We start from the raw sequence: 25,951 nt of genomic DNA, 5'->3' as shown, positions 1-25,951 counted from the left end.
TATCATTAGCATTAGCTAATGCCAATCTGCAGTAATAGAGCAGATGGGTGAGCAGATACAGATTCCTCTCAGTGTGTATTGGTCATTGAATACTGTCTCTAGTTTATGAGATGTAAAAATCAAGCAAAAGCTCCACACAATGGCTTATACTCATAATACAAGTCAGAGCTTTATCATAAAAATGTTAAGTGTATTTTCAGTATTGGAGTTTACAGTTGGCTTGATTTGGTTGGAAGCTCATGTTTTGCCATAGTTAAAATGAAATATTTATACTTCAAATAGCATTAACATACTACACAGTTTATGAGCAAGATTTTTGTCATTTTCATTGTATAAGTGGACTAAAGCACTTAATTAAAAGTCTTATAACAGAAATTAATTTGATTCTTTTAATAAACCATTTAACTTGGATGGATGTGATGCAGCATGACCACAGTGCGCACGTCTGATGTTGCTCACAGTGGTCCATGGGACCGCTCAGGGAGTTTGTGTGTTTGCTCAGACTCGTGAAAAATTAGACGGAACATTGGTGAGCAGTGTTTGTTTTTAAAATTGTTCCGCGAGTGTGACGCTTATTTTGATCAACGAAAAATAAGAAAACATATTGTAAATATATTGTATTTTAATATTTCAAGATCACAATAAGCTTCCAACTCCGGACATGTTATATATAAGGACATCTTATATATAAGGATGAAAGAGCCGCATGCGGCTCCGGAGCCGCATGCGGCTCCGGAGCCGCGGGTTGCCGACCCCTGCGCTAATGAGTATTTACTGCAAATCAGTGCGACTTCTGCTGTTGCGTTTGAGAGACTAGCTCAGAAACGCGTGGCTTCACCTTGGCAAGTGCCACTCTCATGTCATTTTCACAGCAAAGTCTGTTCCTTTTCTTCGTTTTTATGTCGTTTTATGTTTTTATGCCGTTTAAATGGCTCATTTAAGTTGGGCAGGTACTTCGATAGACACATCAGAGGGTGCATTTGTTGAATTAGGCCAACGTCTGGAGACGCTCGCAGTCCGCTAATCATATGAGTCGGGTGTGTGGTCGGGTGTGTGTCTTGACCTCCGCCGAACCCCTGAGACTGACTCAAAGAACCCCTAGGGTTCGATCGAACCCAGGTTAAGAACCACTGGTCTAGTCCAAAAATATCAGAAATGTTAGGATACGCTATTTAAAATTCTGGCACCATGTAAGCGCCCGGATAGCAACCTTAGCGATTCAACGAGGAACAGAGCAGAGCTGAGAGAAAAACATGGACTGAAAGAGCCGTAACTGTACTATACCAGGACTAAAGCAGTTCCACATTTTGAACCATTTGAAACAATTCCGAGCCTTGTTCATTTCTCTCTGTGATTAGTTTGTAGATTAAATTATTTCTCACAATTACTTCTGTCATAAAAATAACATGTAAAAGAGACAGAGGCGTTTTTTTTGGAATGAACGGATCCAAAAGATTTTGATCTCATAAAAGAGCTGAAATCCCATCACTAGTGTAGTTGTGGTGTAGTTGTGCAGTCAGGTCCCTCTCCTGGACTGCGCAAACGTGTGTGAGCGCTGGTATCCCGTCGCCATGGAGACGCGCGCACGCGCAGCGTGACAAACGGACATTTAACGTACACTCAGGTTTTATTTTATTTTACAAAAAAAATATTTATATTTGCACAATATTAAACTCCAGAAATGTCTGTGCCGAACGTCGCCATCGGGGCTTCATCTCGAAAGGTAAATAACAGTTTAAAACGTTAGCTAAAGTTTAAGAGTCGAATACCTGTGTTAACGTTAGCCTTCACTAGCTTTTAAAAACTTTAGATAAAATGTCACATTTGATTGACAGGGTAATCCAAATCGAAATGCAACGAAAGGAGCAAAGAGAAGGGTGAGTATAAAAATATTTATGATTTAAAAACATCTGTAAACTTCCGTCTTTACCTCATAGACGGTATGCTTTAGCTACGACAGGCTAACTTAACAGTTATTATCTTTTTTTTTTTTTTTCCTCCTTTTTAAAACAAAAATAAAAAAATCAAATACAGTATACAATGGCATTAACAATAATATTGCTAGAGGCTTCAGTATGTTTAAATTGGCATTTATAGGGCTCTGCATGTACAATGAGGCATTATGTATTGTACAAATGTACAACATATATTTCTATGTTGGAACGTTTAGGAGTTACCATGGTGACACAATGTACACATGAGCAAACACAGTCAAAAAAGATGTAGTAGTCTGAAAACTTTAGAAAAAATACAAAATAGATTTAAACAGGACACATTCAGGAGCCAGTGATCAATATGAGCATTTGTGGTTTCAGGAGTTTGATATTCAACTAAGAGGTGAAAGTGACTAACTGAAAAACTGTTGGCTAATGCTTGCTAACTTGTGACTGTAATGTTGTTTGAGAGGGACTTGTTAACAGCACAAATCAGCTCACCTGTTGTAATTCCAGCTAAAACAGTTGAGTTTATGGTCAGATTGAATTAAAACAAAGTTCAGATTTAAATCTAACCTAAGTAACAAAGCTTCAGACAGAGCAGTGCCTACAGTTAGCATCACACCCTCAGGGATTGTTTATGACATCAGCGGCACAGTTGGCTTGAGGTAAGAGTAACTTGTTGTGTTGTGTCTTTTTCTTGAGGACGGTTTGGAGGCCGCAGACTTTGGGGATGATTTCACCCACAGCACTGCAGTGAAGCCTACTGACCAGCTAGAGCTCTCTGAGGCTGTAAGTCTAAACCAGGACTAAACCAGAGCTAAAAGTGGACTAAAAGGAGGGTTGGCCCTACTAATGTCTTTGAGTGACTAGGGTCCCTTTTCTAGACCAAGACTAAACCAGTTCTGGACTCCTTTGGATTTCAAAACCAGACTTGAACCAAAGACAACTAAAGAACAGTTATAACTTCAGGACATGTTTAAAGGTACATTATGTCACTCTCCTAGACGAGTGTCTACCACCTGCTTGTCTCCAAACACTGACATCTCCATAGGGTCAAGCCTCCCTCCAAGGAAAGTTACAGAATATTCCTTTAAGGACCATGATGTTAAATGTTCTCTGTTAATATTGTTTTTGCATGATAATAAAACCTATAAGGTCCCTGGTTCTCCTCTTGGGTCTTTCTTTGTGGAGTTTGCTTGTGTTCTCTGTGTCTGTGTGTTTGCATTTTCTGTCTGTGTTTGGGTGGGTTTCCTCTGGTTTCCCCCACCAGCCCAAAACATGCACAATAGGGCAAATCCCTCAACTAAGGTAGTCCTGACCAAGACTAGCACAAGATCTGAAAATGGGTCCCACAGCTCCTGACAGGTTTAACTCAAGAGTCACTGAAGGATGGGTCAAATGCAGAGGACATATAAAGTGGACCATAACCTTACCCATGTGTCTGTGTAGGAGCTGAAGGAGGAGTTCACCAGGACTCTCACAGCCAACAACCCTCATGCCCCAGACAACATCGTACGTTACAGCTACAAGGTCAGTTCAGAACTAAACTAAGACTAAACCAGGACTAAGCCAGGACTAAACCAGGTCTAAACCAGGACTGAACCCAGTCTAACCCAGGTCTTGTTCTCAGGAGCGCACGTTCAAACATATCACAATGAGCCAGCTCGCAGTTCATTTTGTTCTGGAGCCGAGTCTGCTGCACCAGGACTCAGAGGAGGCGCAGAGGCTCAGAGCCAAGGAGACGCTCATCGGTCAGTACCACTGCTACTATTTCTACTACTGCTGCTACTAACACTGCTAGTGCTGCTGCTGCTGCTGCTGCTGTTACTACTACTATTACTGCTACTGTTGCCACTAATGCTACTACTGCTGCTAGTGCTACTACTACTACTGCCACTGCTGCCACTAAATATTACTATTGCTCCTACTACTACTACTACTGCTGCGACAAATGAGATAAACTAGTACTGATCTATTTATTAATTCCTCTGTAATACATGTGCGCATCAGGGGAACCTAAAGTCCTGATATTGTGAATGATCTGAGCCTACAGTTTACCATAAATGTAAAAATCATTTGTCTTTGTTTTTTATGTTTAGCATCTGTGGAGGTGGAACATGAGGCAGAGAAACCAGAGACTCCGGTTAGTTACACATGAAGGCATTTAAAGACAATAAAAACAGTGGTTTGTGATAAGAGAGTGTATATGCTGTTTTAAGACATTTAAATCGATATGATTTTGAGTGTGTTTCCATGTGAGTGTGCAGGCCACTCCGGTGGAGGAAGGGGAGGAGCCTGCAGACGAGGACAGACCAGACAGCGCCGCCTCAAAACTAGACAAAAAAGAACCTCACAAGAAGCTCACAAACCAGTTTAACTTCAGCGAGAAAGCCACACAGACACTCAACAACTCTACACAGGTATAAACATGTGTATTTAATTTAACATAACTCTATACAGGTATAAACATGTGTATTAATAACAGCATAACTCCCTCAGTCATTTGGGTATGATCCATAGTAAAAGAAGAATTCAATTCTGTCAACTGGACAAAAAGTTGTAGAGTGAGGCTGCTCATCCAAGTCGCTTCTTCAGTTCTGGTCAGATTGCTGGTGGACACTGCCTTAAATCTATCTGAACACACCTGTTGTTTACAGTTTCTGTTTGTAGGCTAAGTCTTTTGAACAACACTAACTGTGAACTGTGCCTGAGTCATATTTAGCAAAAAAGTGCTCAGATCACTTCTATGAATGGGAACTGCAGAGCTAATGTGTGACACATTCGTCTGACGAGGCAATTTGGATCAACCTAATGTCAGTCTCCAGAAGGAGACTAGTCTCCTCCTGCCTCTGTCTGCGCCGGTACTCCTGGGTCTGTCTGTGTGTTGTTCCAAAAGCTTTTTCTCGTCCACCACCATGAAGTACAGTCTTCATGGTGTATTTAGCCAAAGAAAAGACCATGTACTCACATATTCACGGGGCTCTGTCTGCTTGAAGCACATTGTCATAGAAATAAATTCAGTGATTTGCTGATGGACTCTCACGTGGCATATGGTGCGGTGTTTGGGGTGAATGATGCGCGGTGTACATGTGTGACCTTAGTTTCAGTGTAGGTAGCTCTTCCCTTCAGATTGGGAAGCAATCTGACCAGAACTGAAGAAGCAGCTTGGATGAGCAGCGAAACCTCTTTTCCAGTTCACCAATTAGAATTTTTCATTTACTATAACTCCATACAGGTATAGGAATAAAGTCTAATGCGTTTAAGAATACAATATACAGTTCAGTGAGAGAGCTTCAAAGATGCTCAACTATCCTCTCAGGGTACAGTATATTTAATTACACTCACAGGGCACAGTATGATATTTAACTACTCTCTCAGGGTACAATATGATACTTAACTACCCTCACAGGTGTAAGCCTACAGTCTATAGTACATTTTCAGTGAGAGAGACGTGTCCTGAGCACTAGTTAAACTGGAAGACAGGTTCATATTAAACATGCGTTTTGTTTTGTTGTTCAGGAGAAGAGCTGTCAGACTGAGCCTCCTCCAAAAAGCACCTTCTCAGACACAGCCAACCAGGTAATTTACTTTATAAAACAACATACAGCAACCAGATACTTTACTGTATAAAAGACAACACAGCCAACCAGGTACTATATCTGAACTCACATCAAGCATTTCAATTTCAAAACGTTCGACTTACACTAAGAACTGTTGGGCGTCTGTCTGTATCAAATCATCTCACTCATAATATTATTGTGTGTTTGTGTGATTGTGCTCCAGCGGGAGATTTATGATGCATATGTAAAGGAGCTGGACAAACAAGAGAGAAACAAGGACAAACAGGAGAGCAAAAGAGAGGAGACCGAGAAGAGACTGACAGCAGACACACAGGTCTGAACCATGTCTAAACCAGGACTATATCAGGTCTGAACCAGTACTAAACAAGGTCTAGACCGGAATTATAACAGGACTAAACTGGGACTAAACAAGGACTGAACCAGGTCTGAACCAGGTTGGAACAAGGACTAAACCTGATCTTGTATTTCCAGGGTGATTATCTGAACAAACTTTCCAAAGCTGCAAAGATCATGGAGCGGATGGTGTACCATAACGTATTTGACTCAATTCTACATGGTGCGTCCTGAGTGTTTGTGTTATGTTTACGATTTCTGATTTATTAATAGGATTCTGTTCAAAGTTCACATTTTAAACATGCCTAGAAGAATAGACAGAAAGCCTGAAATCTGAGCTGACAAACTAATACAAGAATCACATTTCAGAACATGTTTGTTACAGATCTAAACTACAGGGTTAGCAGCTTTTATACAGAATATGACCCCACAGAGACAGAGGGGACCTCTGTCCTTGTTAGTGTAGTCACAATACTAAAATTTCGATTTCAGTACTAAGGAATAGATCCGGTGCTCAATATCAATTCCGATTCCACAATGATAATAAAGAGCACTCTTTCTTTAGACAATAGAATGTGATTTAGTATCGATACCTGCTCAAATGAGTATCCAGTTTCGATATTAGTTTTAGTATCGATTAGTGTCTGATTTTGACAACACTAGTCAAGGTTTATTGGTTCTGCTCTTGTTTCGGTCTCTGATTTTAAATATTTTGATGTCCTGTTTGTGGCTTCTGTGGTTATGGTTCAGTTTTAATTTTCATACCCAGATTTTAAATACTTTGAGGATCCTGCGGACGAGGGGCGACAGGAGGGAACGCTGCTTCCTCTATGGAACTTTCAGTTCGACAAGGCCAAGGAGCTGTCCGTCACTGCCCTCTGCTGGTACAGTACATTCACTGCTCCAGTACAACCATAAAAACAACATTTAAGCGATCACAGAGGAGTGTGAACTCTGAGAGGAAGCAGACAACATTAGTTAGCTCTTAAAAATGATGACAAACTTCTGACTTTACATGATTAACTTGAGTTCTTTTCAAGCATATAAAAAGAACCAAAGTTAAGTTGGAATATTTTTATATGAATCATGACCAAACTTGGACTTAATCACACATTTCATACATTTATTTATTTCATACAAAATCATACATTTACTCTCTGATCTCTTCCTTATTTCCATTAAAGCCCCAGTATGTGACTTTTTAGGAAAAAAATAGACTAAAATAAAAGCATGTTCATGTTGTGTTGAGCGGGCTGGTATCTCCACAAACGTAACTCTTATTTGGCCTGGTGGAGCCTCGTCCAGATTGTTTTCATGGAGATGTTGTTCCTTTGGCTATAATATTCCACAGTATGGCAAAAAATGTATCTATCTCCATGGGGGGTGTTTACTATGTTTACTATTTCCCTGTAAACAAGGACGTAACATGCCAACTCCAAAAAGTTGCATACTGTAGCTTTAAAGTCCTTAATCTTATAACAAACCAAGTGACAAAAGAATCGACAGAACATTTAATGACTGTCTGTTTGTTTCCAGGAATAAGAAGTACCCCGATCTTTTCGCCGTTGGAATGGGCTCATGTGAGGACTACAGGAACTAAAGCAGTTTGAGCTTTGTTCATAGTGAAACGAGTGGTGGTAGTAGTAGTTTATAAGTAATGGCACTTTTCGCTCTTGTAACCAGTTGCTGTAGTTTTTTTTTCATATAGGTTTAACCTGTTTAGTGGGAGTGTAGTAGTATTAAACTGTAGTATTATTAGTAGTAACAGTACTTTTGTTTCAGGTGAGTTTAACCACCAGTTGCTGTAATAGTGTATTAGTAGTAGCAGTAGTAGTAGCTGTAGTAGCTGTAGTAATAGTACTAATAGCGCAGAAGTCCTATAACAAAACATCACTCGGGTTCAGATCAGGGAGGCCATTCTTCCTGATCACGCCCCTCCAGGTGTCACTGTTGTTACATGGGCATTGAAGTCCTCCAGGAGAACAATGGAGTCCCTGGTCGGTGCACTGTCTAGTACCCCTCCCAGTGACTCCAAGCCTTTGACTGCCACCCAGATCTCTATGCACCGGCCCCTTACAGGTCCTGCCGCGGGTGGTGGGTCTACGAGAGGACGGCCCCACGTTGCTCTTTCGGGCTGAGCCCTGGCTCTGTGGGGAAAGGCCCGACCAACAGGCGATCACTTGCAAGCACCCACCCCAGGCCTGGCTCCCACTCAATATAAGGGGCTACTGAACTGCTCTTAGTCTGACCCATTCCCCAGGACCTGTTTGCCATGGATAGCCCCCAGTTTGCCAACATAGCCCCCAGGATCATTCGGATGCTCAAACCACCACGTTAAGGTGGTGGTTCAGGGAGGGGCTTATTATTATTAGTATTAGTAGTATTAGTAGTATTAGTAGTAGTAGTATTAGTAGTAGTAGTATAGGTAGTAATAGTACTTATAGTAGTAGTACTAGGAGTAGTTTCCAGCAATGGTCATAGTGGTATCAGTATTAGTACTATTAGTTGTAGTTATAGTTGTAGTAATACTTCTTTTATTCCTTCAGACAAGTTTAACAATCAGTCTGGTGGGCTGCTCTTGTTCTACTCTCTGAAAAACCCATCGTACCCGGAGTATATCTACTTCACATGGTCTGGTGTCCTGTGTGTGGACGTGCATGAGCAGCGCACCCACCTGGCAGCAGCGGGCTTCTACGATGGCTCTGTGGCCGTATTTAACCTTCACGTGAAAGGCCAGGCCCCCCTGTACAAGAGCACGTTCAGGAGCGGCAAGCACACCGACCCCGTGTGGCAGGTGAGATACTAGACCAATCCCTTGTGGCAGGTGAGAGGTACTACACCGACCCAGTGTGGCAGGTGAGATACTACACTGATCCAGTGTGGCAGCCGAGGTACTTCCATAGCCTATATAAGCTCATCAAGGGTAGCAGTTATAGCGGCTAACTGGAGCCCAGTTCCATTTTTGGAAATCCGAGCGGGGGTATCATAGCAAACAAAGAGCCAATCAGGAGCGATGCTGTTGCTGGTTTGGCAGGGGCAGGCCCTTAGCAACGCTGTCAATTAAAGCTGTTGATAGCACTAACAGGAACAACCTTGGAGAAAGAAGGCATCTCATCGGTTCATATCTTGATTTAGGGCCAAAATAGTGAAATAAGAAACCCAGGATCATGTTAAGTGGGTTAAATCCAAAATTTGAAGGTCAGAATGATGAGATTGACAACATCAGTCACAATAGAAAGTGAATTGGAGCAGATGGAGCTGGAAGCACGCCCATGCTCACTCCTTGTTTGGAATGCGATGGCTAGTGGGATAGATATGTCCATTTATCTATACAGTCTATAGGTACTACACACCAACCCTGTGTGCCAGGTGACAGGAACTACAGGCAATCTGATTAGCAGTATGATCCTGTTCAAGGCTCCTCCCACAAGCCTACGCCACCCATGCTCCCACATGACAATTCTCCATAAATATATAAAAACATGCTACAAAACAATACACTGAAACTTGACAAACCTGATGTGATATGCACTAGTTTCATTAGTGGGATGCACACTGATTGTGTTGTGATGTCACTCTGAAGGGGGAGTGACTTATCGCAAAGAGCAAAGGGAGGGGAGAGTGTCAAAAACAAAAATGAAACTTATAAAACATGTTAATGCGTTGTTTTGGGCAAATATAGTATTTTCAAATCAATAAAAGGTAACATTGTGATCTAAATGTTATGCATTAGCAGTTAATACCCTATTTAAGTAACATACCCCTTTTTAATACCCCATAGAAGTAAAATACCCCCTCTTTAACGCACAGCAGTTAGCATCAAAATTCTCGCTGACCGTGGCATTGCAAATCAAACAGATCCTCCTCCTGACCAGTGTCCTGTTTTTTCTTAGGTTCAGTGGCAGAACGACGACATGGACGACAACCACAACTTCTTTTCTGTGTCGTCTGATGGCCGTGTGGTCTGCTGGACTCTGGTCAAGGTCAGGAATGTCATATTGATACTTTATACTAAGTAACATCACATTGGGGGTGTTCTTCATGTATGTCTGTGTTGGAATGTTCAGGAGTTTCCATGGGGACACAATGCACACATTAGCAAACCCAGCCAAAAACTGTTTAGATTGTCTGAAAACTCAATAAAAAAAATGGAAATGGAAACAGCACATTTTCAGTTGTAACGTTACCTAGCTTGTGACTGTAATGCTATTTGAGAGGGATTTCTTTAACAACACAAATCAGCACATCTGTTGTAGTTCAGCTAAGTCAGTTCTTTATGGTCAGATTGTGTTAAAACAAAGCTCAGGTTAAAGTCTAACTTGACTAACAGAGCTTCAGACAGAGTCAGTGCAGACAGTTAGAATCACACCTCCAGGGAATGTTGATGATGTCAGCTCCAAATCAATTAAAATCTGTAATGACTTCAATGTCTGTGTAACTAAAGATCCTGCCTAGTTTTTTTTTTCTTTCTATTTTTTCTTTTATTTTGGTGAAGTTCATAATTTTACTTCCTGGTTGGACGAGGGCAGATTTGGACAGATTTGACATACATAGAGGTAATTCCATAACTGTTACCTAGGAAACATAATGTAAGCAAGGGCCAGAACTTCTCTAAATGACACAACAGTTATGATTAGACTTATAAAAATAAATGACAACAGCTTTGTTTAGTTAAATGAAACACAGAAACATGTCTTCTTTGTGCGTAAATTGTCTCTGCATTTTGGATGGAGTGTTGATGACATAGGCAGAGGGTTCTCTTTTACAACTCAGCACTACTTCCTGTAGTTTTATACTTTTCTTCTCAAACTGCCACTTATCTGATGTAAAACTGTGATAAATATTCAGCACAGATACTACTCACCGATCTCAGTCACAATTAGACAAACAATCTGTCAAATGCACTTTACCTCCACTTCTCTGACCTGTATGTTTCTCTAAGCATGAGCTGGTGCACAGTGACATCATCTACCTGACCGTCAGCCTGTCCGAGAAGGAGACCATCAACGGTGACGTCTCAAAACTCAACACACATTTACTCAAAATATCATCTATTTTGGACATGTCCAAAGTATTGAAAATCAGATACTAATCAATAATAAAACTAATATTGAACCTAGATACTCATTTGAGCAGGTATCGCTCATGGACAACTATGGAACCTACCTGGACCACTGAGGGATTACACAGATATAAGGCCACATGGAAAGAAAGTACTACCATTTAATGTAGGAAATCACATTCTATTGTCTAAAGAAAGAGTGTTTTTTACTATCATCATGGTATGGGAGTTGGTATCGAGTATCAAGTCTATTCCTTAGTATCAAAATCGAGTTTGAAATTGTAGTATTGTGACACTACATCTAGCCTCAGTTTTTTGTTGGCCTGACATCAGCACACTGTAAAGTCCCTGTGCTTTAACCTGAGCTGGAGACAGGTCAGAATTGTCAGGTGTAGTTTGCTGTGTAACTGTCAGATGCAGAGACTTGGTTTATGGTTAATATCTGTGTAATCACTGGGCCTAAACACATGAAACAAACATTGACGCAAGTGTCTTCTCTGTCAGTTTAAATAAACAAAAGTCAAATGATTTTTAACATCTACTTCAGAAAGAGGTGCCATTATTCAGCACCAAAGATGTGATTTTTGTTATTTGAATGGACTTCATGCTATAAGATTAATATGACAAGTTTGTGGAGTCAGTCCTAAACTAATAATGAACAGAATTTTGGAGACTTCTTTAAAAATAGTAAATCTCCCATAGAGTTATATTGGCCCCTGCTCCATCTGACCCAGCTCTGATTGTGTTTTCAGCCTGTCTCACCTCTTTTGACGTCCACAAACAAATCGACGACCTCTTCCTTGTGGGCAGCGAAACAGGAAAGATCTACAAGGTACTGTGCTCCTGTCTGCTCCTGTCTGCTCCTCTCGCTCTACTCCTCTAGCTCTTCTCCTCTGCGTCCTCTCCTCCTCTGGCACTTCTCCTGTCTGCTCCTCTGGTTCTGCTACTGTCTGCTCCTGTCTGCTCCTCTGGCTCTGCTCCTCCTCTCTCTTTCTCTCCTTCTCTTTCCTCTTCTCCTCTCCTCATCCCTCATCTCTCTCTAATTACACTGTTCTAAGAGTTACTCGTGTCAGTATTTGGACGTATACGACACTCATGTGATGGCATCTGCTGTCTCCTCCTCTCTCTTCCTCTCCTTCTCTCTGCTCCTCTCTCATCTTCTCCTCTCCTCAGCCCTCATCTCTCTCTCTCTCTTGTTACAGTGTTCTAAGAGTTGCTCATGTCAGTACTTGGACGTATATGACGCTCATGTGATGGCTGTAGATTCAGTGAAGTGGAACGAGTTTCATCCCAAAGTTTTCATGTCCTGCAGCTCAGACTGGACTGTGAAGATCTGGGACCACACTGTCAGGTACTTTTACTGTGCTGCATTTACTACTACTACTACTACTACTACTACTACTACTACTACTACTACTACTGTTGTGTCATTAGGCCTGACACTTAGAGCTGATGTGATTGCTGGGATTAGCGGATCATTCTTCCTCTTTGTAATATGTATTTACACTAAAGCAGATGTTCAGATTCAGGAGTGAAGGACCACAGGTCATTTCAGTGGCACAAATACAGCACATTAGGAGTAAAGTTTGTCATATCACACCAAGAGTAAGCTTCTCTTCTACTGTCTCTCTGCAGTGCTCCCATGTTCACCTTTGACCTTCGCTCTGCTGTGGGAGACGTATCCTGGGCCCCGTACTCCTCCACTGTGTTTGCAGCTGTCACTACAGATGGGATAGTAAGGATATATAAACCTCCTTTAACCTCCTCCTCTGCTCCTCTTCTCCTCTCCTCTCAGGATTGATACTCGATACCGATTCCGATACCACAATAATAATAAAAAACACTCTTTGTTTTGACACTAGAATGTGATTTTCAACATTAAATGCTAGTACTTTCTTTTCTATTTCCATGTGGCCTTATATCTGTGTAATCTCTCAGTGGTCCAGTAGGTTCCATAATGGTCCATGGGTCTATACTCGTCTATGTGTCTTATACTTGTTCTGATACAACTCAAGATCATTCTAAAGATATTCAGGAAAGGTTAATTTCTGTCCTGTCAATGGACCTTTTTTAGTATCGATACAATGAGTATCTAGTTTCGATACTAGTTTTAGTATTGATTAGTATCTGATTTTTGATACAAATATTCTTGATCTGTCTGTGTGTCTCGTCAGATCCACGTCTTTGACCTGAATGTGAACAAATACCAGGCTCTGTGTCAACAACAAGTCACCATCAAGAAGCACCTGACACACGTGACCTTTAACCCCCTGCACCCCATCCTCATCGTGGGGGATAACAGAGGACATGTGAGCAGCTTTAAACTGTCTCCTAACCTCAGGAAACAGCCAAAGGTACATCCTCTGCACCCAAGCATCTCCTCTGCACCCTCTTCTCCTCCTCTGCTCCTCCTCTGCCCCTGCTCTGTTCCTGCTCTGTTCCTCCTCTGCTCTTCCTCTGCACCGTCTGTTCCTCCTCATCACCTTCTTTTATAAACCATCACTTTAATTCCTTGAGACATTTCAGCACCAGAGACAGCATCCTGTGTCTTGAGGGTCACATATTCAGCCATTTCACACATGATGCAGGCTTAAAATAATGTGTGTGTGTGTCTGTGTGTCTGTGGGTGTGTGTGCGTGTGTGTCTGTGGGTGTGTGGGGGTGTGTGTGTGTGTGTCTGTGGGGGTGTGTGTGTGTGTGGGTGTGGGTGTAGGGATGGGTGTGGGTGTGTGTGTGTGTGGGGGGGGGGGGTAAGGAGGTGGGGGGAGTGTAAGTCCCCCCTTTCATTCAGATTAGATTTCTTGCTGTGTTCCTCAGATGTCTCCCTGCTCCCCTTCTCTCTCTCTTCATATCTCTCTGTCTCCCTCCCTCTCTCTCCATCTCTCTCTCTCTCTTCCCTCTCACTTTCTGTGAGGCCCCAGTTCTAAATGTTCAACAGTTTAAAAATACCCCTCACTCGAATAGAATATAGAATATATAGAATATAAACAGCACTGCTACTGCTAGACTACTGCTGCTACTACTACTATTACTACTACTACTACTACTACTATTACTGCTACTAAGGATTAATACTACTACTCCTACTACTGCTACTACTACTTTTGCTACTGTTACCGTTACTACTACTACTACTACTACTACTTCCTCCTCCTCCTCCTCCTCCTCCTCCTCCTCCTCTCTTCCTCTCTTCTTCCTCCTCCTGCTCTCGTCCTCCTCTCCTCCTGCTCCATCTCCTCCTGCAAACAGAAGATAAAACATCTTGCGTGTGTTTTCCTCTGTTTCAGACGAAGAAGCACCAGGAGCAGTCTAAAGGTCCAGAGGTCGAAGTTGCCAAGATGGAGAGGCTGCTGTCTCCGCTCAGGGACTCAGAACTTAACTCTGTGCACTAATACAGGGCTAATACAAGAGCTAACACAGGAGCGAAGAGCAGCTAACAGGCTAAAATCTACACTAATCTGAAATATACCCTTTAAAGCTATAATACAAATGTCATATCAATGCCAGTGCATTTTTTGTGTAAAATAAAGCATTTATTCTTTGATGTTTTAAACTTTTAAACATATGAAACAACAGAAACATACCTGGAGTCATGTTTTGTTTCATTCACATGCTTCAGTAATCCTCCCTTTGCACAGCTCAACACTCTTTTACACCTGATGATTCATTTGGTGGTGCTCTGCTTTTCCAGAAAGTGTTCCTCTGGGTTTTTAAAGTCAATACTCATTCATCTGTTCATCTCAACACTCAAAATTTCGCTTCAGAACATATTATGTAGGTCTAGTAGTTTTTAGCCTTATTTACCCTGCTTTAAAGGCTCACCATGTAAGTTTTCTAATGGAAGATGGAGATGTAATTGCTTTATCTGAAAAATTCCACAATATGGCAAAGTAACTAGAGTGTTGGAAGAAAAACTGTTTAAATAGAAAATACAGGCACTAAGTAACATTTAAACTCCACCATAGTCTGAACCAAATCTATGTGACACAATGATTACAGTCAGAGTAATCTATCATCTACAATCCAGTGACAGACTTCTACAGAAAAATGACACAGTGCATCTTTAATACCGTTGCCATGCACACAAATAAGAGAGGAATTATTTAAGACTTTTTTATATGCATACTTTTTTCATATTCATATATCAAATTTATAAATTACCAATTTGTCAGGAACTGTCTGATACACAGAGAGCGGTTATGGATGAGGTAAACATAAATGTCTGCAAAAGTTAGTTTTGGCAACCTTTTTCTGCTTTTTAGCAGTGTGAATGACTCACCAGGCAGTAGGTAAATGTCAAAGACCCAAACTTCTGCCTTCTTAAAGTATCGCCCCTTTTCCTCTTTGGTGAGACATGCTATAATCTGACTTAGCATCATGAACTTCCAACAGCAGAGATACAAATTGATGTAATGAGACTATGTGCTGGTCATAGCAATTTTTTTTTAAACAAATTTTCAAACAGTCTTGTTCACTGATGAGTGCCATGCAACCCTGGATGGTCCAGATGGATGGAGTGGTGGTTGGCCATCATGTCCCAACAAGGCTGTGACATCAGCAAGGATGTGGCGGAGTCATGTTTTGGGACGGAATCATGGGGAGAGAGAGCGTGAAAATGACCTCTGTAAAGTATGTGGAGTTTCTGACTGACCACGTTCTTCCATGGTACAAAAAAAAAAAGAACTGTGCTTTCTGTAGCAAAATCGTCTTCATGCAGGACTATGCACCATCTCATGCTGCAAGGAATACCTCTGCATCATTGGCCGCTATGGGCATAAATGAAGAGAAACTCATGGTGTGGACTCCATCCTCCCCTGACCTCAACATAACTGAGAACCTTTGGAGCATCCTCAAGTGAAAGATCTATGAGGGAGCCAGTTCACATCCCACCAGCAGCTCTGGAAGGCTACTCTGACATCCTGCAAAGAAATTCAAGCAGAAATGCTCCACAAACTCACAAGTTCAATGGATGCAAGAAATGTGAAGCTCCTATCAAATAACAGATCCTGTGTTAAAATGTAACTCAACCTGTTAAGATGTTTTGATTGAAATAGCTTTTGATATCAGTAATATGCGAATGCTTCTAATTGAAAAATAAACAAATGGCCATTTTCAGTTCTTTATAACAATAACATGGTTTGAAACTTTGTTGTGCATAATAAATTGGAACAGTGCATTTTAAGTTTTTTGGGGGGTTTTTTCTGAAAAAAACTGTTTCAGGTTTGTTCAATAACATTCAAATTGTACTCTAAAGGTTGATGACTTGAAAATGATGATGATTATATCGAGAATTTGGCCAAATCAGGGAAAAATATAATTTGCATAATAATTTGGAATGCAGTGTAGATTCGGCTCCACACTTATTTTATCTACAAAACATGGTGAAAGTCCTGAAAATGGGGCAGACAGGCCGTCTGTGCTCTGTGGTCAAATGTCCACGCCTGGTACAGCAGTTCCCCAGGCTATATTCGGGTCCGAGATATAGCTGTGCCAGATGAGTTATCTCCCCACTCTGTGAATGGAAAGGGTCAGCGTGGATAGTGCTCTTTATAGCTCCCGCAATAGGCTGACATATCTCGCTCCCGTATACAACCAAGACTAAACCGAGAAGCTCCACGCTCTGTAACGCTCAACTCCAGCTGTGCATTTGCTTGTAAACATGCCCTGTATTGTAAAATGCCCAGTAGTATCCCATACAACAATCGTTTGCAAACTGTCTGCGTACGTTGTTTAAAGTCTCAATGTTGATGTTAAATAAGGGTAGACAAAACCACAGACCAGGGAGGATCCACAATCTAACACGATCTCATGCCCAGACCTCTTCACCTGTCTTCAGCTTTGGCTCTGGCAGCGCAGTACCCAATTCTCTGCCTGTGAGGTCCACGAAGCGCGAAGCTTCACCGGGCAAAATTCAGTTTTCCACGAGCCGAGGAAAACATGGACTAATAATAATAAATTCTGCTTTTGATTTGCATTGGTTTTCTTATTTTGTATTTACCTGAATTATTTGTATTTTAAGTCTACTGATTTGAGAAAACAATTAGAGCATGATTATTATTTGCAGCAGGGAACACGTATCTGTAAAAAGAAAACTGAATTAACTTCAACAGCTGAATGTTGCAGCAACCAAAGCGTGGACCCTGTATTCACATGCTGACCCTGATCTGTCTAAGTCTGTTAAAACTATAGCCCCAGTGTTGCTGCCTGTGCACATCTTAAACATTCATTTAATCAAAACTGCATGGTCCAGCTGGTGACAAGGAGGTGATATACATATGATATACAATGTTTGGTATGTGCATAATAGGAGTACTGCCCTATTTGGTATTTTGCTTTATTCCAATCCAATCCACTTTATTTATATAGCACATTTCACAAATGCACAAATACATTATCAATAAAAACAACTAGTTAAGTAAATCAAGTAAAGTAAATTTAGACTAAAAATAGCAAAATTTAAATAATAAATATGTATATAAAAGCAATAAAACAATTACCAATAAAACAATAAAATCAAATAAAACAAGCAAATAAAATCAATAGTAACAAATCAATAAAAGACAACAGAGGACCATACAACTCATGCAGAGTTAAAAGCCAGAGAGTAAAAGTGGGTCTTAAGACGAGACTTAAAACACTCCACAGTGGGAGCTGTTTTGACGTGAGGAGGTAGAGCATTCCAGAGCTTTGGACCAGCCACAGACAAGGCTCTGTCTCCTCTGGTTTTAAGTCTCGTCTTAGGCACCACGAGCTGGAGCTGGCCCTCGGACCTCAGTGCGCGCGCCGGCGTATAAATTTGGATGAGGTCTGAGATGTAATCTGGGGCCAGTCCATTCAAAGCTTTAAAAACAAACAATAAAATCTTCAATCAATTCTAAAATGAACAGGGAGTCAGTGCAAAGACGCAAGAATTGGAGTGATGTGTTCATGTTTTTTATTTCCTGTTAAAGTCAGGCAGCAGCGTTTTGGACTAAGTGCAAGTGATTCCTGTGATGTATTGAAGTTAGAACAGACAGGCACCCGTAGACAGGAAGACACGTGTGTATAGTGAGCGGGAGTTGTGTGACATGCTGGGGGGACCACAAGAATAAAAACCTGTTCTCAAAATGATCACTCGTCAAGCCTCCTGAGTCTTGAACATAACATGGTGTCAGAAGTCAACGCGGATAAAGAAGATGGCACAGTTTCAACCACCACAGAACCTGAGTTTGCATGGCAACCTAGCGGAAAATTGGAGAAACTGGATCCAGCGCTTCGAACTTTTCTGCACGGCTAGTGGCATTGCCGAAAAATCTGAAAAAGTGCAATGCGCGACTTTTCTGCACGTTGCCGGAGAAGAGGCAATAAAAGTAAGCAACACGTTTCACTTCGCAGAGGATGAAGAAGACAAAATCGCCGTTCTAAAAAAGAAGTTTCAAGAATATTGTGAGCCACGAAAAAACTTGCCTTACATACGACACATGTTCTTCACCAGAGCACAAAAACAAGGTGAGAGTATAGATACATATGTCACTGATTTAAAGAATAAAGCTAAAGACTGTGAATTTGGAGATTTACACGATTCGCTGGTGCGTGACAGAATAGTATGTGGCATAATAAACGACCAAGTGAGAGGCAGACTGTTACGAGAAGCAGATCTGACATTGGATAAAGCTGTGGATATATGCAAAGCAAGTGAGATCACAACCAGCCAAGTCAAAGCGCTAAATGAAGAAGTAGAAGTGAACAAGCTGAGAACAGTCAAGACAAAAGAGATTAACACACAAAAAACAAGAACAAGGTTGAACAAAAAGACACATGCTGTAATAGATGCGGATATAAACATGGAGAAACCTGTCCTGCGTATGGTCAGACATGCAATGTATGCCGTAAGAAAAATCATTTCGCAAAGATGTGTAGAGCGCAGGACAAGCGTAAACAATATGGAAAGAAAGTTCATGCTGTTGAGCAAAGTGACAATGAAACCGAAATGTTCCTGGGAACACTCAAAATGGAGAATAACAAAAATGTTTTTGAAATGGAGTCGACTGACACAAGTCATGCACAAACCATATGGACAGAAAAATTCAAGATAATGAATAAAGTTGTGACATTCAAGTTGGACACCGGTGCGGATTGCAACGCAATGTCAATCAAGACGCTGGATGCACTGGGACTCGGGGACAAGCTCGAAAGAAGCAAGACAAAACTCGTTCCCTTCTTTGGTCACAAGGTGGCAGCATTGGGCAAGAAATCGCTGATATGTGAGTTTAAAGGAAAAAAACACAAGATTGAGTTTGAAATTACAAAAGAGGATGTTTCAACTATTCTGGGAGGGTCTACCTGCTTAAAGCTAGGCTTAGTGAAAAGAATGCATGAAGTCACAAAAGAGCACAACATTCTGAAAGACTATAATGATCAGTTTGATGGACTGGGGTGTTAACCTGGTGAGCACCACATACAGCTAGACCAGGCAGTCACACCTGTGGTGCACGCCCCCAGAAAAATACCAGTTGCACTGAGGGAGAGAGTAGTTCATCAACTACAGCGCATGGAGAGAATGGGAGTGATAGCAAGGCAGACAGAGCCAACGGAGTGGGTCAATAGTATGGTCACTGTAGTCACGCCAAAGAAAATACGTATCTGCATGGACCCCAAAGATTTAAATCAAGCTATTAAACGTGAGCACTACCCATTACTCACCGTAGAAGAAGTTGTATCTCGCATGCCAAATGCCAAGTATTTCTCAGTGCTGGACGCAAATCAAGGATTTTGGCAGATTGAACTTGATGAGGAAAGTTCAAAGTTATGTACTTTCAACTCCCCCATTGGACGATACCGATTTCTGCGTCTGCCATTTGGTATCTCATCGGCGCTGGAAGTGTTTCAGAGAGCCATTGCACAAATGATTGAAGATTTGGATGGTGTTGTCAACATTATCGATGACTTACTGGTGTGGGGAGACTCTAAACAAGAGCATGATCAAAGACTGAAAAAACTGTTGGACAGGGCAAGAGAATATAATCTGAAACTCAACAAAAACAAGTGTTTCATTAGGACAAATGAGATCAAGTACATTGGACATACACTCACTGACCATGGTTTAAAACCAGATGAAGAAAAGGTGAGAGCGGTGACACAGCTACCTCCTCCACAGGACAAACAAGAGCTGTTAAGATTCTTGGGTATGATTCAGTATCTTGCCAAGTTCATACCAAACTTGGCAGATATCAGTGCACCCCTGAGAAAGCTGCTTGAAGGAAATGTGGAGTGGCACTGGGAGAAACAACAACGAGAAAGTTTTGAACAACTAAAACAGCTTGTCACCAACGCTCCTACACTCAAATACTACGACGTCAATAAACCTGTCACTCTTTCGGTAGATGCGAGTTCTGAAGGAATAGGAGCAGTCTTACTTCAGGATGGACAACCTGTGGCATACGGATCAAGAGCGCTCACTGACTGTCAGCGAAGGTATGCTCAGATTGAAAAGGAGCTACTTGCTATTGTTTATGGCTGTGAAAAGTTCCATCAGTTTGTTTATGGGAAAGATATTCAAGTGGAAAGTGACCACAAGCCGCTGGAGAGCATTTTCAAAAAGTCGCTTCACCAGGCTCCTATGAGGCTACAAAGAATGCTTCTGAGGCTTCAGAGGTACAGCTTAAAGGTAATGTACAAACCTGGTAAAGAACTTTACATAGCAGACACACTGAGTAGAGCTTTTCTCGGAGAACAAAAAGAAGATCTACTGGGAAAAGAGTTAGACGTAAATTTGGTCACACAGCAGTTACCAATGTCCAAAGAAAAACTACTCAAGTTTCAAAAAGCTACTGCGGAAGACAGAGAAATGCAGTTATTAAAGGACATGACACTGAAAGGTTGGCCAAATGAAAGGCGTACTGTACCAAAAGACATTTTGCCATACTGGACATTTAGAGATGAAATCACATACACCTTGGGACTGATGTTTGATGCTAAGATTATTGTCCCTGTGCAGCTAAGACAAGAAATGCTGGAGAAAATACATGAGTCACACTTAGGAGTGGTCAAGTGTAAAGAGAGAGCCAGAGACACTTTGTATTGGCCGAACATGTCAGCGCACATTGAGCAAACGGTGTTACAGTGTGCAGTGTGCAACCAACACAGAAAGAGTAATCCAAGAGAACCTCTTCTTTCACATCCACTACCCAACAGGCCATGGGCGAAAGTAGGCACTGATCTCTTTCACTACAATGGATCTGAGTTTCTTCTGTGTGTGGACTACTTCTCAAAGTTTCCAGAGCTCATGAAACTGAAGGACACTACTAGCCAGTGTCATACTGGCTATCAAGTCAATGTTTGCCAGGCATGGTATACCTGATGTAATAATATCAGATAATGGGCCTCAGTATGCCAGTGATGAATTCAAAGTATTTGCAAAAAGCTGGGAGTTCAGACACGTCACGTCCAGTCCCACACATGCTCAGTCCAATGGACAGGCTGAAAGAACTGTACAGACTATAAAAAGTCTACTGAAGAAAACCGAGTGCTGCAAAGGTGACCCCTACATTTCACTTTTGGAGTACCGGAATACACCTTTGGAGAATGTAGGACTATCCCCTGCACAATTACTTATGGGACGCCGACTAAAAGGAAAACTGCCAACATCTACATCACTGCTTACTCCAGATGGATTGGACAAGGTTCATCAGCATTTGAAAAAAAGGCAACTAAAGCAAAAGCTGTACTTTGACAGACAAACAAGGTCACTGCCTGATTTGCAAGATGGGGAGAATGTTCGGATGCAACGAGGAGAGTCATGGCAGCCGGCTGTGGTTCTGCATAAACACGAGCAGCCACGTTCATATTTGGTTCATACACTTGATGGTAGAGTGTACAGGAGGAACAGGAAACACCTACGCAAAACAGAGGAGGAAACCTTCAGAGCAGATGGACAGTACACTCAAATGCAAACAAGTGATTCAGAGACTTTTCAAACAGGTCCACCTGATCATGTTACTGATTCACATGATACACAGACTGTTCATCCTACCTCTGATGCAATAACATACAAAACCAGATCTGGTAGAGAAGTAAAACCACCTGCTAGATACAGAGAGTAATGAACTGTAAAATTGTGCTTTGGTAAAGACAAGTTCAGTTAAATAGTTATTGCAAACAGCAGTTGTAAGTTATCCAACATGTTATCTGAAAGAAATATAAGAGATGTTTGCACTTTGATTCAAATGTAATTTTGAAATGTGGCATTACTGTGACAGTTAAAATGTACAGTTTAAAATAGTTAAAAAGGGGGATGTGATGTATTGAAGTTAGAACAGACAGGCACCCGTAGACAGGAAGACACGTGTGTATAGTGAGCGGGAGTTGTGTGACATGCTGGGGGGACCACAAGAATAAAAACCTGTTCTCAAAATGATCACTCGTCAAGCCTCCTGAGTCTTGAACATAACAATTCCTACACAAAGTGCATTGCAGTAGTCCAAACGAGAGGAAATAAAAGCATGCATCACGTGCTCAAAATCCAAAAAAGATAAAATAGATTTAATTTTAGCTAAAAGACGATAAAGACTGGATTTCACAACTGCATTGACCTGTTTATCAAGTTTAAAATCAGTCCATAATGACGCCAAGGTTGGCGGCTGTGGCCTTAGTGTACTGACTCAGGGGTCCAAGGTCTAAAGAGGAGCTCGCACCGACACTGGGCCCAAACTCTATCACCTCAGTTTTATTTTTATTGAGATTTAAGAAATTTTGAGCCAACCAAACCTTGACGTCATTAAGGCACTCTAGTAGAGGTGTCAGGGGGCTGCTGCTGTTCCTTTTTATTGGCATGTAAACTTGGGTGTCATCTGCGTACAGGTGGTAAGACATGCCATGTTTTTTAAGCAGCTGCCCCAGAGGTAAAAGGTACAGTGTGACTAGAACCGGCCCAAGAATTGAACCCTGGGGAACTCCACAGTGCAGCAGGGCAAAAGAAGAGGTGGAGTCCCCCAGTCTGACACAGAAGGAACACCCAGACAAATAGGATTTAAACCAGTCTAGGGCCATCCCCCTGACACCCACACAATTTTCCAATCTATCTAAAAGAGTTGCATGGTCAACTGTGTCAAAACCAGCAGTTAAGTCTAAAAGCACTAAAATGGCTGAATCACCAGAATCATTCATTAAAAGGATGTCATTAAAAATCTTTAAAAGTGCAGACTCTGTGCTATGAAAAGATTTATTCATCATTTCATATTTGGATCTTCACTGATAAATTTCTATAATCTACGGTTATCTTGGACTCTATTTGTCATGGTTAAGTTACAATCTAGGGAATAAATAATTTAACTCCTCTTTTGTGATGTTTTGGACTTGGTGTTACTTTGAACATTGTGGGTCTTGGTGTAGGTTTTGGTGTCTGTTAACATGCTTTGCCCCAACCAAATAAATAAATGAGAAGGTTTGAGAGTCACCACTAAATAGATGTATTTATGCAGCAATGATGTTTTGTGTTAATCAAACTGTTGATTTTAATGACCTTATATTTGACCCCTGTCCTCCGCAGTGGATTTGTGTTCCGTTCGTTCTGACCAACCCTCACACTGTCAGCATCAGTCAGACTCTACTCAACAACTCACTCCATGCTCCCTGGATTGGAGAGGTTGGCCTGGAGCAAATATGGGTCAAAATCGATGACTTCCTTATGACGGTGAGTAGGAGACAAATCCAAACTGTATTTAAAGCAAACAAACAAACAAAAAACTATGTTGAAAAATCTAGAAGAAAAAGATTAACATTACTGTAAGAAATTCAATAACTATGCATTGTGTTTTGGCAGTAGTCTCTGGGATGTGGGAGTAGAGGTTACACAATGACCAATAATCCTTAGTTTATCGCCATACTGTGGAAAATTCCAGGAACAATAATATCTATGGAGACAAGCTGGTACCAGAAAAGCTGCACAGTTTAACTTCCAAATGTCTTAAAGTTGTACACTTAACCTTTTCTTGAGAGGGTACACCATTTGTTTCTCCCAACGAATAGAATTGAACTCAATCAATCTCCATGGAAACAAGCACAACTAAGTCAAGTTACTGGTCACTTACTGTCAAAGATATAAAAAAATAAATAAAAAAAAATAAATAAATAAAAAATGTAATTGAATAAATGCTAGATAGATCATTTTAAAGCCACACTATAGAACATTCTAGGCAACCCAATAGCATCTCCATGGAGACAAGCAGGTGGTGGAACCCTCACTACAAAAGTTACAGTGCATTTTAAACTCAGCAAGAGATTTTTTGTTAAAGTATTTTTAAACCATCTAACGACTAAAACCATTTCCCCCTCCTAGTGCTTGGGCAGTCTGGGGTACCAGTGCTTCCACCAGAGGACATTAGCGGTGTCTTCCACGCACACGGCTAAAATCACGTGCGTTGTTGCAGCCTGTATTATTTTGCTGTTTGGGATCCCTCCTGTGCTCATCGGGGCTGCGGCGGCCTCTACAGGTACATCTGGGAAATCACATTGCATTGGGACCTGTTTTTATTATTAAAACATTTACATCAATATTGTGTTTTACAATGAACAAAATGTAAAATCATCCTCAAATTATGTTATAGTTTAATATTAAATTCGACTATGTTTTTGTATAGCCCAAAATCACTACAGCAGTCGCCTCGTGGGGTTTTACCAACCAAAAAGAAAGTTCGATTGTGGCCATGCTCTTGTTAAGGCCTCATCTCTAAAATAAATACAGGTTTTATAGGTAAGAGTCCTCAGGTTGAAAATAATATATCAAGCTTTATTGGGCACAGGTCTTGTGTGTTTACAGCTTAAATATCCCTCTGAAAAGCTCAGCCCTGAGCTCCTTATCAGGTGCTGCAGTGGGGCTCTAGTGGCAAAACTGTTGCTTTTTTCACATTAATTGTAACAACATTTTTGAACACTTAGTACATTTTGGCCACATGACTTTCTCTATGTTTATAAATTTCACTACTAAGATCAAATTGAGGAATTGTAAGTGTTTCTTGACCCCACTCCTAGAGCTTTAAGTACAGATTAATTTAATAGCCAAACATGAAAAAAGATGACCTATCAGGACATACATACACATCAGTAATCCACAATCTACAGCCTGAACCATCCAGTGAATGGTGGCTTGCGTCCTCAGACTGGAACCAGACGTCTTATGGGCTGCCCTCTCCATTCGCCCGAGGGGAGGTGGCTCAGATCCTGCCTCTGACCCTGCAATACCTCACCCCAGCGTACGTGTCCGTGTTGGGTATCGGCTGTGTGGCCGCTGCGGTTATGTCCTCCGCAGACTCTGTCCTGCTGTCTGCCGCCTCCGTCTTCACCGCAAACATCTACAAGAACATACTACGACCACAGGTTAGGAATGTTTAGAAGGTTTATAGTTAAACCCTAAACCTATTTAAATCCAGTAAGGTCTTATATTATTAATAAACTGAACTGTATGTAAGATTTTGCTTATAAATTAGACAAACATGACCTATCTATGTCCCCAGATACGAGGTAAACATATTCAAATTAAACATAGCTTTTACTGATAACAATCTAACGCTGATGTATTCTTAATTACAAAAAAAAAAAAAAAAAAACATTGAACATAATGCCAAGTTGTCTGTTATAATTTGTCGTTTTGGTTCTCAAGAAGATTATCCAAACAGAAAGCAGAATGAGCCTCACATGGGTCTCTCATTTGTGTTGCTCGTTTCAAAGCTGAAATCCAGTTGCTTTAAACCTAAAATGCCTCTCTCTGATCTGAATGGTCACTACCTAAACCCCAGCACCTGCAGACAATCATGAATCAGTGCTAGTGCAGCCTTCTTTTTCTTCTTTTTCCTTGTCTTTTTCTTTCTCTTCCTCTTCTTCATAAAACATTCCAGTATGTAGTATGTTTTTAAAGACTGAAATAACTTAAGACTAAAAAGTATTAACTTAAGATTAATGACTAGTAAACAGTTGGTTGTATGAAATCAGCATGAGCCTGATACTAAAGTTTCAGATTTCCACAGACATTTTGTAAAATCCAAAACTCATTTCCTTTGTGTCCAC

At 41.1% G+C, this 25,951-nt stretch overlaps 2 protein-coding genes across 2 annotated transcripts in view; both read left to right on the top strand.

The window, feature by feature from the left end:
* The first annotated feature begins 1,681 nt into the window (after positions 1-1,681).
* Positions 1,682-14,304, top strand: LOC117370895 (dynein axonemal intermediate chain 1-like). The gene is made up of 18 exons (XM_033966443.1): positions 1,682-1,723; positions 2,640-2,726; positions 3,387-3,467; positions 3,568-3,688; positions 4,037-4,080; positions 4,205-4,357; positions 5,721-5,831; positions 5,990-6,074; positions 6,621-6,735; positions 7,388-7,431; positions 8,398-8,645; positions 9,745-9,834; positions 10,794-10,863; positions 11,636-11,745; positions 12,116-12,264; positions 12,549-12,648; positions 13,088-13,267; positions 14,200-14,304. Exons 1-18 carry the CDS (start codon positions 1,682-1,684, stop codon positions 14,302-14,304), a joined length of 1,935 nt encoding a protein of 644 aa, XP_033822334.1.
* Positions 14,305-19,442: 5,138 nt separating this feature from the next.
* Positions 19,443-25,951, top strand: part of LOC117370892 (dynein axonemal intermediate chain 1-like) — a 24,598-nt gene continuing 18,089 nt past the window's right edge. The window contains exons 1-5 of the mRNA XM_033966439.1: positions 19,443-20,558; positions 21,280-21,477; positions 23,439-23,582; positions 24,228-24,381; positions 25,047-25,264. Of these exons, the coding sequence (XP_033822330.1) occupies positions 19,443-20,558; positions 21,280-21,477; positions 23,439-23,582; positions 24,228-24,381; positions 25,047-25,264 (1,830 nt within the window). The remainder of the gene's footprint in view (positions 20,559-21,279; positions 21,478-23,438; positions 23,583-24,227; positions 24,382-25,046; positions 25,265-25,951) is intronic.

The sequence above is a fragment of the Periophthalmus magnuspinnatus genome, chromosome 5, assembly GCF_009829125.3.
Source record: "Periophthalmus magnuspinnatus isolate fPerMag1 chromosome 5, fPerMag1.2.pri, whole genome shotgun sequence".
NCBI classification, from domain to species: Eukaryota; Metazoa; Chordata; class Actinopteri; order Gobiiformes; family Gobiidae; genus Periophthalmus; species Periophthalmus magnuspinnatus.
This window is presented reverse-complemented; position numbering and strand designations above follow the sequence as displayed.

Excerpts from the sequence above, each read along its gene's own strand:
- LOC117370895 (XM_033966443.1), top strand. The coding sequence starts at position 1,682 with ATGTCTGTGCCGAACGTCGCCATCGGGGCTTCATCTCGAAAG. Across the intron at positions 9,835-10,793 it reads TCTGCTGGACTCTGGTCAAG|CATGAGCTGGTGCACAGTGA; the intron begins GTCAGGAATGTC and ends TGTTTCTCTAAG. Across the intron at positions 12,649-13,087 it reads CTGTCACTACAGATGGGATA|ATCCACGTCTTTGACCTGAA; the intron begins GTAAGGATATAT and ends GTGTCTCGTCAG.